General features: G+C 48.9%; 1 protein-coding gene across 1 annotated transcript in view; it reads left to right on the forward strand.

Annotated features, from left to right (window-relative positions):
* The first annotated feature begins 204 nt into the window (after positions 1 to 204).
* CACNG2 (calcium voltage-gated channel auxiliary subunit gamma 2) overlaps positions 205 to 12,640 on the forward strand; it is a 110,676-nt gene continuing 98,240 nt past the window's right edge. The window contains exon 1 of the mRNA XM_090272503.1: positions 205 to 1,047. Within this exon, the coding sequence (XP_090128629.1) occupies positions 837 to 1,047 (211 nt within the window). The 5' untranslated portion in view covers positions 205 to 836. The remainder of the gene's footprint in view (positions 1,048 to 12,640) is intronic.

Below are 12,640 nucleotides of genomic sequence, written 5' to 3' on the forward strand. Positions count from 1 at the left end.
GACGCCGGCTCCCTTGTTTCCAGGAGCTTTGCAGATAGGGGGAGGGAAACCCGCCTCGAGTCTCCGGGAGAAACCCCTTCCCTCCCCCACTTCGCCAGCACTACCCCGCCGCCAACAACAATAACCGCCGCCGCCGCCCGTCCTGCCGCCGCTGCGCCCGCCCGCCCTGCTGCCTCCGCCGCCGCCGCCGCCGCCGCTGCCGGGGCAAAACCATGGAAGGCGAGACCCCCGCACCTGTTCAGCTGAGATCAAGGGCTTACGGAATACTGGGAAGTCTGGTCTGAAACGAAAGCGCCCGAGACCCCCCAAGGAAGAGAACTGGCGAAGCAAAGGATTTTCATGGCGCAGGCCGCAGAGACGGAAGGTTGCATCTCGGCTTTTACAATCTCTAACTGTCTAGGTCCCGACCATGCGAGATTGTGTTGAGAATGCGGCTGTTCCCTGGTTCCCTGTGGAAGCCATCGCCAAATTAGCTCTCACATATGGAAACTGGAGACCAGAATTTTAGGAAAAGAGATTAAGGCATCTCACTTGGGGGGGTGGGGGGTGTCTTTTTATTTTTTTCCTTTTTTAAAAAAAAAAATCACTGCAACTGGAACAGTTTCTGATCTCAAAAGGCAAGCCTCTCTTCCCGTGTGATCTTTATAATTTATACTCTTTTCCGTGAGCTTTCTTACCTCCCTTTTTTTATATCTCTCCACATTCTCTATTCACACATATATCCATTATATTAGTAGTGGAATTATTTTTATTTTATTTTTTTGCTTTAGTACTTGCACCCTCACACGCTCTCCCGAGAACCAGAAGTCGGTTGGGTGTTTATATAATGAAGAATTATGGGGCTGTTTGATCGAGGTGTTCAAATGCTTTTAACCACCGTTGGTGCTTTCGCTGCCTTCAGTCTGATGACCATAGCTGTGGGAACCGACTATTGGCTCTACTCCAGAGGGGTTTGCAAGACCAAAAGTGTCAGTGAGAATGAAACCAGCAAAAAGAACGAGGAAGTTATGACCCATTCTGGATTATGGAGAACCTGCTGCCTAGAAGGTATTTGATTTCCCATCTCCTCCCCCTCTCCATCCCCACCCTCTCCTTCCCACTCCCCCTCCCCACCCTCCTCCAGATAAGTCCCCTTTACATTCCACCATTTTCTTAGTTCACTCCTTCCACCACTGATCAAGGCCGCTTGGGTTAGTTTCAGAGGAAAGGAAATCAATAAGCAAAAACCATTCTCAACTCTCAAACCTCCCCCACCTCCCTTTCCCCAGACCTCTTCATTGTAATCATCTATGATGTGATTAAAGCAACAAGAGATTGTTTTTAAAAGTCAAATGTGCTCAGCCTACTTTGGAATCATTAGGATTTGCCATTTGATGTAGTCTTGCTATCTACGGGGGGGGGGGGGGGTAATTGCCTCTCAACACTGCTCCTCTTTTTATAATGAGGAAATCAAAAGGTTCTTCCTTTCCTCCTCCTCCTCCCCTTACTCTCCCGAAGTCCCAAACACATCATCATCTGCAAATCTTTTAAAAAAAAAATTGTTGTTTCTAAGAATCCTTTTTTGGTAAATCCTAATTATTCCAGGATCTCAAACTGAGTTCAAGAGCATTTCGTAATGTCTATGAGCCACACATATCGTTGGAGGTGACTGGCTGTGTGTGTATGTGTGTTTTAACATTTACGAAGTCTAAAAATACATACGTCTCTCACAGGAAACAAACCCAAGTTCTAATAAACAGCAATTCACTTGCAGCTTAGGCTGAGAACCAATTCACTTCCATGCAGAGTGACATGTATGTTACCCAGAAGTGAGTAAAGTCAGCATTGCAGCCAGTTGGGGAGTCCGACGTTGTACAGGGAGGCCAGGAGGAAGGCGAGGGCATGGGGAGGTCGGCGGGGGACAGGGGGGCAGAGGACGGAGAGCAGTGGGGCAGGGGTGTCAGCTGTTTGTCTCGATCTTGCAGGGTCATTGGGCCATGTGTGCCGATGTATGTGCTGTGGGCAAAGGGGTCCCCACGGTGGAAAGCCTGGGTGATCAGGGTGCAGACGAAGGCATGTGTTTCTGAGACACACTAATAAGCACTGAAAAAGACTCCTGCAGGTCATAAAACCTGCATTTAGCCACAGACTTTAATGGGAAGGACTGCATTTGAATGGTCACATATGTCTGTGTGTACAAGCTACAGCCATCCACAGAAGGACGTGCACAGAGAGATACATGCTTCCATGGGAAGAGAAGGTTTATGTGCTTTGCTTCTGATTTTAACCAATACCGAAGGCTGTTGGAGGCAGTGTCGGGAAGCAGGGACTGCAGGATTGTTTGTTAAGCTCAACATGGGATGGTGATGCAGGGAGTGGAAGCCAGGAGATGGGGGAGAAAAGAGGGAAATGGACAGGAGAGGGTGAAACGAATGCGACCCCAGGGTCTAACCCAAACCGAGCAAAAGCCGCTCTTTGGAAAATGGTTGTGTCTGGGAAAGAGGAGCAATTCTGCGCCCCCCCCCCCCAACATTCTTGATGCAAAAGGTTGAGTGATGGCTGAACATGTTTTGAATAGCTAAGTGACTTCATTGAGCGATGGTCTGTTTGACGCATACTGCATTTGGTGCCCTTTCTCAATCCAAACTGCTGCCTCCAACATAGTCTGCATAGCAGCTCTGTGCTGAATACTATATGCTCTTCCCCAGCCAGAGAATCAATATCAGGAAATTAATAGGGACTGTTTTAAACACACCCCTCCTTTAAAAAAATGAAGAGCTTTTCACGCAGCTAGTCATTACCGGCAGAAAGACTTCCATTTAATTAAACATTTATGGCAGACTTTTATTCCAAAGGAGAAGAAAAGCCAAGTGAATGAGGGCTGCTTTGGGGAAATGATCATAGTAGCAATTTGCCTCCCTTGGATTTTAGTCAGATGGATGGAGATAGGCGACCAAGAGAGGGGAGGGAGGGCAGGACATTCTTTTAGGAGAAGGATACCCAGAAACTGGTGACTTGGTATACATATACTTTCTCAAGAGGGTTATAGTTGCAGATTCTTCATAGTACGATCTCTTAAACGTTTAATAATCCCCAGAAGGCAAGAGGACTAGAGGGAGCTTTGGATCATTTGTGCATTAAAAGGCTTAAGTATTTTCATTAAAATTCCATCTGTTTGGTGTCCACATCCCCAAACATGCTGCCCAACCCCTCTGACGTTCTCTCCAAGCCACACACCCTCTCTTTCCCTGAATCATCCCCGAAAAGGTTACAATTTACAACACTTCCCAAGGATTGTGTGATGCCCACGGGAGCTGTGGGTTTGGCCCCCCGCCCCGGGGCATGGGGCCTCCAGGCAGTGAGGGGGCAGCTGGGCCAGGCTCCCTTCAGGACCAGAATTCCATTTTCACTTGTAGCCAAAGCCCAGGCAAGGAAGGGTGAGTGTTCAGGGCCCCCATTCAACCTGACCTTTAATTTCCACAGCCTCTGTCTATCTGGGGCTTTGAAGGGCCAGGACCCCCTTAGGAAGCTGGGCCTTGGCCACTTCAGCTGTGGTTTGGAGGTTTTAGGCCATTTATTTTCCAAGACTGCACTGATCTACGAAGACTGTATGTGCACTTATTTCTGGGGATGAGCAGAGACAGTTGTTGTGGGGCTTCTGTGCGCTTGCTTTTCTGAGCGTTTATGGTAGGGTCAGCTTTTATGGAAATCAAGTCATCCTCTTCAGTTTCCCTCAGCCTATGTTGTTGTGAGAAATCAGACTTGCAAAAAAGACCCTCATCACCCCTTTCTTGCACCTCCTGCCCATCCCCAAGAAGTTGTGAACAGATTTCCAACCTTCTCCCCAAGAGGCTGCCAATGACTCCAGATGAAAAACAACCCCGTCTTGCTTCTGATCTCTCCTGCTCTCTGACTTTCACTGGGCCTTTTTCTCTTGAGGGGGTTTTCTTTTTTCATTCGCTCCTTGATGAAAATAGGAGTCGGAAAATATTTCCTCGCCTCTCTTGCTTCTTTTGAAATGAATGAGTCTGGTGAAGAACGAGAAGGGACAGGACCACCTGTTAGGGGTAGACACGGTGGGAAGGGAGAGGAGTCAAGAAGAAACGACAAGCTTTATTTTCTTCCCTCTGCAGAGTCAGTAACAGCAGTGTCTCTGTGTGTGAACTTGAAACCCCTAGCAGGCTGGTGTCCTTTTGGGGACTGAGGGGGTTGGGGACGGTCTGCACGTGGATACAGGTAGGTGGCGAGGGATAGAAGTTATTGAACTTTTCACAAAAGCTGCGTAAAGAGCCTCTGAAAGGAGAGATGAGTTGGCTGTTTCAATAAGATCTACAAACAGGACCCTAGAACAGCTCGCTCCAAGCGAGGTGTCTGCGCTGCGCAGAAGCCTGCTGCCTAACGCTTTAACCTGTGTTGTTACCAAAAGGAATCATTGTCTTCAGGGGCAGCAAGGAACTCCCTCCTTGTGTTTCCTCTCTCCTGCCCCTTCCTACGCTGTCCCAGATGCGTGACTCCCCCCGAGGATTTTCAGCCCCGCAGAGGAGGAGGCTCCAGGGTACAACGTGGTCTGTAGCAGAAACGCACGTGCCTTCTCTCTCCCTCGCCCCCCTTTCCTTGCTGTGAGGCCCTGCCGAGACCGCTCTCTCTGTTCAGACTGTTAAATGCCTTCTGCTGATTTTCCGAGCTCCTCTTCCTTCTGTGGTCTCTCCCGTCTCTCCTTCCACACACTGCTTCTCCCGGAGGCTGCGCTGCCCTTCGCGTCCTGGGTCTCTTTGAGCAAGTCGTGTCTTGATTTTCCTAAATTGTCTTTTTCCAAGTTCGCCATTGCATGGCCTTTGCTAGGCCGGCGAAGAGGCAAGTGCTCCACGCTGGGTCTGGCTGCGTGTGTCTCTCTTGTTCTGAAGAAGGAAAGGCTACGTCTTGTATTTTGGGAAAGCCAACCAGTTGCCTTTCCCAGACACTCTTGCCTTTAAGTGTGGATGAGCTGAGTATGGAGTTATTCATGGGCCTTCATGCTGTGTACATATGGCTCTGTAATTCCCAAGATAAGTTGACCGTCTTTTGGCATTTTGCACACAGTAGGTGCATAAAAAATATGTATCAATAGATTGACTCAGAAGTTCTTCAAATTATTGAAATTAATTCAAACATCATAAGGACATGTGACTGTGACCATTGAGACTGAGAGAGAGGGATCAGGAAGTCAGGCTGATTTGTTTGTTCTTCCTGGAACCTTTTTTTATTTATTTAATAATAATGAGTCATAAGTTCATTATTGTAAAATAAGAGAATTCAAAAGGAGTCAGTCATTGGGGTTGCACAGCTCCTAATTGGCTGAAGAAAAATTACCAGTACATTCAGCCTCTACAGGGAAGGAAAAAATAACCCATTGATTTTCTTTCCTTTTCTGCTTTTAAAGTATATCAAAGGCCAGTTTGATCTTAATACTCACCAGAATAGACACTTCGGGCAGAGAGCAGATTTTCTGGACCATCCCTATTTAGCTTCCCCAGAACCTCTATCCTTTACCGAACTTTCCCACCGGTTCCCAGAACCCTGAGAGCACTTCCCAAGGTCTTGGATTCTGCTCAGCAGTTTTCCAGAGAACCAACATCCCAGCCATTCTCACCTTGGAATAAAGAACAAGATCTGCAAGTCCCAGGGTTCACGCTGCCCTCCCTGACCCGGCCTCCCTTTACAGGTGACCAGAATGAGGCACACGTGTGACACACATACCAGGGCACATGGGCAGCAAGCGGCAGGGCCAGCGCTTGAATCCGGGCCTCTTGTGCTCCACTCCCCGCCCCCCGCAAACCTCCAGCAGGCTCTGTGCACAGTCCCTGGCCTACTTGTACTTATCTTCATGGCTAGCATTGGCTGCTAGCCTGCACCCCATTGAGTGTCCCCACTGAGTGCCAGCCTGAGCATGTCAGGAAACCTGAGTTATGACCCACCTGACTCCCTGACATCCAGCCACCTGCATCATACAGGGTGACAGGTCTGTCCCCAATTCCCTCACTCCCATGAGGCTGAGAGAGTGCAACACTGAACTTCAGGTCAGACCCACCATGTCCCTCTTTGGCTTCACCCTTTCACTTTGGAAGTGTCCTCGATGTAAACCATCCACTGGTTTCATGTCTGCAGGCATTTTTCAGAAAATGGCAAATTTATGTCCCCTGTCTCTCATGGAAGTGTTCAGATGAAGCTTTGGGGAGTGGGGTGCAGTTGAAAGAATCCTGCAGCCATACAGACCTGGGTTCACGTTCAGCCCTGCAGCCTTCTGAGCTGTGTAATTAGGGGCGAGGCATTTCCCCTCCTCCAGCCTCAATTTCCCTTTCTGTAAAGATGAAATATAATGGGCCTTCTCACAGGGCAGTGGGCATTTTAGGAACTAAACAAAGGGATGTCTGTCACCTGCTTTCTGCTGACCACCTTGTTGGAAATTGCAATCAGCAACCCCCATCCCTTTCCCATCAGACACCCTCCTTACTGTTTTGCTTTTGTACAGAGTAGGCACCCTACACATTAACCCATGATCCTCGTGCACATCGGCATCACTAGGCTGTCAGCTCCACAAGGGCAGGGAGTTTTGTCTGTCCTGCTCATTGCTGTAGTCACAGCAACTATGACAGTGCAAGACGTCAACCCACCTTTGCTGCTGAATGAACAGATGACCACTGCCGGCCACGGGGTGGACGTTCAGAAATGGTGATCCCTTCGTATCCTCAAAGGATTGCTCTTTAAATTACATACAGTCAGCAGTGGGGGCAGAGGCCTCTTTTTCTTCCCTCCACATTCTAAAAAATAATGAGCCCAACACAGAGAAAGGGGGGAAAGAGGGAAGAAGGTGAGAACGGGACAGAAAGGGGGGCTCAGCACAAAGGAATGATAATTTAAAAAAAGATAATAATGATTAATAATAAAGGAAGTGGAGAGAAGATAAATGCCTGAGCAGGAAGTGCTGGGGGCTGCACATCCTCTAAATAGTTCCCGGCCATGTTTTTCTGCCTCCACATCATCTAGAGCGTCTGTCACCGAGATCCTTGGGGACAGCTCCCCATGAGTGTGCGCTTTCGGGCCAGGGGGGAAGGAGAAGATATACATCCAGACTGATAATGTGGGGAATTTTTTATTTTCTTTCAGAACCCAATATATTTTGGCCAAAAACCCATATTCAAATGAAATAGGCACTTTGAGTTTCCAAGTTCATTTACATCCACAAAAGCAGTCAATTTCTTCACTCATTTATTTTATTTATTAAATCTTTGCTGAACCCCTGTCAAGTGCCCAGTGCTGGGCCAGAGCCTGGAGTCACGATGGGAAATATCACCCTTCAGGGTCACTGCCCTCAGAGTCCTGAGAGCCTAACGGGAGAGACAGACCCCACTTCATGTAAACTCCCCAACGTATACACAGATGACACCTATGAGAAGCGCTCTCACAGTGGGGTCACGTGGGGCTGTGCGTCTATAATACTAAGATCGTATCTAGTCAGAGAAGGGCTCCCCGGGTATCTGAATGTGAATGCATATCTGGAGGATGAGTAGGAGTTAACTGGGTGGAGGAGAGACCAAGAAAGAACATTGCAGGGTGGAGGGCAGCAGGTGCAGAGATCAGAGAGGAAGAGAGTGAGGTCAGGGTGGCTGGAGAGTTGAGATGGAGGGAGGAAGTAGTGGGGGGTGGAGGGGTGTAGGAAGGGGGGTGCGGAGTAGTTAGGACCCAGAGGTGGGGACCTGTTAGTCTTGTTTAAGTTTTGCTGTTTGACTTCTGGCTTCTTCCTTATAAGCTGTGTGACCTTGAGCTAGTTCATTCTACTTCTGCGCCTCATTCGCAACATCTGCCTGATGGAGATGACAATGCCTGTGCCTACGGTGGTCGTGAGGCTTAGCGTACTGTCCCCTTCTCTTCCTTGTCATGCTTTCCACTTCCACCCCGGCCTGATGATGGCGGTGGTCTCTTTGGCCTCAAAGCTTCCCATGACAGCACAGAAAAGGGAGGAAATAGATTGATTCAGCTCCACTCAACAAAATTCAAAATATACTCAGTGGAAGTGTTTAGCCAATCCTGTGCTAAAAATAGGGAAGGCAGCGTTGCCCTGGCCAGGTGGCCCGGTTGGTTAGAGCACTGTCCCATACAGTGCAGGTCCATTCCCAGTCAGGGCACTAACAGCAGGCAACCAGCCAATCAATGTTTCTCTCCCACATCTCCCTCTCTGTCGCCCTTTCCCCCTCTCTCTCCCTCTCCCCCTCTCTTTCCTTCTTCCTCTCTCCCTCAAATCAATAAACATATCCTCAGGCGAGGATTAAAAAAATACAAAGAGGAAGTGGTGAACAAGCCCCCATCCTGCCAGCAGGGGGTCCCAAAGCACAGGCCTCTCACAGAACAGGTCCTCTTCATCCAAGACATGTGACTTAGCCTGTTGCCACCCTCCTCCAGATTCAGAGGGATTCCTGGCATCCTTTACGATCAGTTAGGATCACTGAGGATCCGGGCTGGAATCTGAATGAGGCTCAGTTAGATCCCCAGACTTTCTGGCAACGAGAATGAGAGCAGAGAATGAGAAAGTTTCCCGACGCCCAGAAATTGCATGTCAGCTTCTGTACGACTGTTGACAAGCTCCTGTGGCCTGGTATCCGGGTCCTTTCCCTGGGTATATAAAAACCTTTCTTCATCCAGTCCCCTCCCCTCTCGGTTCTAAGACACCATCAATTACAAAATGAACTATCTCCTGGAACAGCTTTCGGGAGAGGGGAAAATAAATTAATTTAATTGCAGAACACACTCTAACTTCAGAAACTTTGCAGCTTAAACTGTGTGCCTTAGAATCAAAGGAAGGTGGTAAGCTCTCTTGCTGGCAGAGAGAAATGCGGGCAGGGTGCTGAGGCAGCCCAAGGGATTCCTTTCGTGTGCAGCTGGCGCCTGTCCTGTGACTCAGGAAGCAGCAGGGAGAGGAGTGTGGTCTTCCCAGCACCTTGCTTGACAAGGAAAAGGGCAATAGTTGATTTTTGTTCAACAGCTGTTCCCTGAGCACTTGCCAGGTACTCCGTGAGCGTCTAGGACAGAGTCAAAGGCTCACTCTCGGCCCTCGAGGAACTCTTGGTCCAGTAGAGAAGACACAGCAGTGAACAGACGATGATGGTGGCACAGCATGAAGCATAAGCACAGGGGACTCTGGGAGCATCAAGGTGGGGCAGGGAGGGACGGCCGGGAAGAGGGAGTTCTGAAGGATGCACCACAGGGTGAGCAAGTAAGGAGAGGAAGAGCACTTCCGACAGGAGGAAGGGCACGTATGGAAACACAGACGCGCGAGCAGTCCAGTGTGGCTGGAATCGGGGAGAAGGGAGGCTGGGGGTAGCAGAGACAGGGTCCCAAAGGGGCGTAAGTGGCTCACAGAGCAGGATGTGTTTCAGCATGCGAGGGAGACCCAGAAAGCTGGTGAGCCAGGAAGGGTTACAGCTGGCTTTGCCCATCAGCAAGATCCCTGGACGTGAGGCCCTAAGGGAGGGAACCAGAGCCGGGGCTGGTGAGACTTACAGGGACAGGGCGACCGCAATCAGGAGGCTGTTGCAGTGACCGGGAGACTGGTACTAAGGCAGCTGTAGAAAGCGGCGGGTGAAGGGAAGAAGGGAGACATTTACAAGCGACGTACAATGGAGGTGCATCAGGACCCTGTTCTCTTCTCCTTTCCCTGCATAACGAGCCTCCGCTGAAACACAGCCCGTGTGCTAGGCCCGGGGGTTCAAAGATACAGAAAGTCCCTGCTCACATGTCACTTCCCAGGAGCCTTCCTGGCCACCCTAATCTATAGTTGCCCCCGGTCCCATTGCTCTCTTTTATTTCTTTCTTTAACATTGTGACATTGACTTCTTTTCTTTTTGGCATTTATCTGTTTATGATCTGTGTCCCCAAGCTCCATGAGGGCAGGGGTCATGTCTGCCTTGGCACAGAGAAGGCTTAGGAGCTACATGCTGAATGAATGACTAAAGAAAAAAAGTGGTATCTCCCCTCCCCTCAAGGAGCTCCCATCTGAGGAGGGAGGTGGGCTTTTATTTATTTTATTTTTTATCTTCACCCAAGGACATATTTTTTTTTAGAGAGAGAAACATTGATGTGAAAAAGAAGCATCAATTGGCTACCTCCCATACGCACCCAGACTGGGGATCGAACCCACAGCCCAGGCATGGGCCCTGACTGGGAATTAAACCCGCAGCCCTTCGGCTACAGGGCGATGCTCCAACCCACTGAGCCACACCGGCCAGGGCGAGGGAGGTGGGCTTTTAAGCAGAAACTGCAAGCAACCTGTTAACCAATCTTTCCTCCTAGGCTTGGCTGGAGCCATGTTCCTAGGAGGTGCAAGCGTTTCCCTTGCACCCCAAGTCTGGGATGCTTTCTGCGGGGGTCCCCCACAACCACAGCTTTGCCATAATGCTTTGGAAAGCCAATCAGCCACTGCAAGCCTGCTCCCTCCGGGGCAGCACTCAGCTCTCAGTCCAGACCCTTGTTAGTTATTGCCTGGCCCAGAGGTACTGACTTAGCAGGCCCTGGTCTGCCTCCGAGGGGCCACCGTGCCTTTTCCTTATTGACACTATATTTATTCACTCTTCCCTGAACTTCCCAGACCTTAGGTCGTCTTCCAGCTGCTAACGAGAATGCCAGGGATTGGGTACGAGATCCCAGGTGCACAGTGGTCGTGGCCTCATTGTATGGGGAATCGGCACTCTGCAATTTAAATACCCGAGTGCCAGCCTTGCTCTGGCCTTGCCCCCTGAGACATTTCTCCATTCCAAGTTTGCCCCATTGCCCTCCTTTCTCACTTTCTCTGCATAAAGGGTCATTCTTTTTTTTTTTTTTTTTTCTGTCACATTGTTCCCCCACCTGGATGTCTGTCTGCACATATCTTTTATCCTTCTTGAATTTTCCCAAAGGTTGAGAACTCTCCTCCTCACTATTCTTCCAATGTATTTTACAAAGAAGGAAACCCTAGAAAATGACCATTCTGACATCACTTCAATACTAAAAATAACTATGGTACTACTGCTACTACTACTACTACTACTACTACTACTAATAATAATAATAATAAATCATTTGTTGAGTGCTTTCTTTCTGCTAAGCACCCTTTTGGATGGCTTTCCAGAATTGGTTCTTAATCTTAACAATTCTGAAAGTATGTGTTGTGATACCCATTATCTCCATCTTAAGAGCTCAGAGAGGTTAAGTCACTTGCTCAACATCACACAGCAAGTGGCAGAGCTGGGGTTCAACCCAAGTCTATCCAACCCAAAAATCTGTGCACAGTCTTCTGTTATACTAATTATATTTACAATTTCCCCCTGCCCTCCAAATCTATCAGTAAATTTCTCGGAGAAGTTGAAGGCCAGGCTAAGCAGAAATTGCACTCTTTGCATGACAAAGTCTTCAAAAGTCTGAAGCTTGAATTAGGATATGCCCTTTACCCAGGACAGAGAGGGAAAAAGCAGAGGAGCTGCCGGTTTTCTCATTGCTATAAAAACAAAAGGATGCCTCAAATGCATGGACATCCCTCTCCCTGAAATTGGTGGAGAGGGAATGAGGGGTGAGAAACCACAGCCTCTGCCATCAAGGAGCTTGGGCTCTGGTGGGAGATACAGGGACACAGCTGGCATACCCAGGGGGGAGAGGCTGTTCCTGGGAGAGGTGGGAGAGGTGTGAGAGCGAGCGTGTGGGTGCTCAGGAAACCACACGAGGTTTCCAGTGCTGCTGGAGGAGCGGGGGTGGGAGGGAAGGGAGGGGAAGGTATCAGTACAGAAGGATGGGATTAGGCAGACAAGAAAGATCAGCCATGAAGACCGCATCATAGAGACAGTTACACCATGTAAGGAGGTCAGAGGAGAACGTGGAGAAGGAGATGATATGGTCAGTCTTGCATTTTAGAAAGGTGGCTGAGGAAGCCGCACGAAGTAGACATGGCAGGAAGAGGCGGGCGGAACAGGGGATCTGGTGAGGACATGACTGCTCTGCCCAGTGAGTGAGGAACCAGTGGACCCAGGGCAGCGGCCTGACGCCAGAGGATCCACAGGACCCAGGAATTGTCGCTTGTGTTGAGTAAGGTGTGACAGCGAGTGACCTTCCCAGAGACAAGGCAAAGAGGAGAAATTCAATCTTGGAGAGAGTGATTCCACACCTGAGTTCCCAGGGCCTCACCCAGTGCCTGGCACGTAGTAGGTGCTCAGTCAGTGTTTGCTGAATGAATGAATGAATGAATGAATATAGAAAAAAACCTTTGCATCTAAGATTAATTTTCACATTTAGCCTCAGGTTTTTCTCAGCAACATCAGGGTGAAAGTATGCGTTATATTCTAGCCAGGCTTGGAGCCCGTGGCCGCTTTGGTATCTGATGGCTTGGGTTCAAATCCCAACCTTATCAGTTACCAGCTATGTGACCTTGGACAAGGAATTTCACCACTCTAAGTCGATTTTCTCATGTGCAAAGTGCTTAGTAAGATGCCAGTCCAGAGTAAGCACTTGATAAATGCCAGGTGCTATTAGGACCAGTAGTGTGTTTATTACTGATTATACTACCAGCCGCAAATGGGGACCTGCAAGGGAGTTAGTTGTGTTTGGCCTGCAAATATTCTACAAATTGAAAACTTTCATATATATATATATATATATATATATA

This window comes from Furipterus horrens, unplaced genomic scaffold (assembly GCF_987537825.1).
Source record: "Furipterus horrens unplaced genomic scaffold, mFurHor1.1.pri manual_scaffold_4, whole genome shotgun sequence".
Taxonomy (NCBI): domain Eukaryota; kingdom Metazoa; phylum Chordata; class Mammalia; order Chiroptera; family Furipteridae; genus Furipterus; species Furipterus horrens.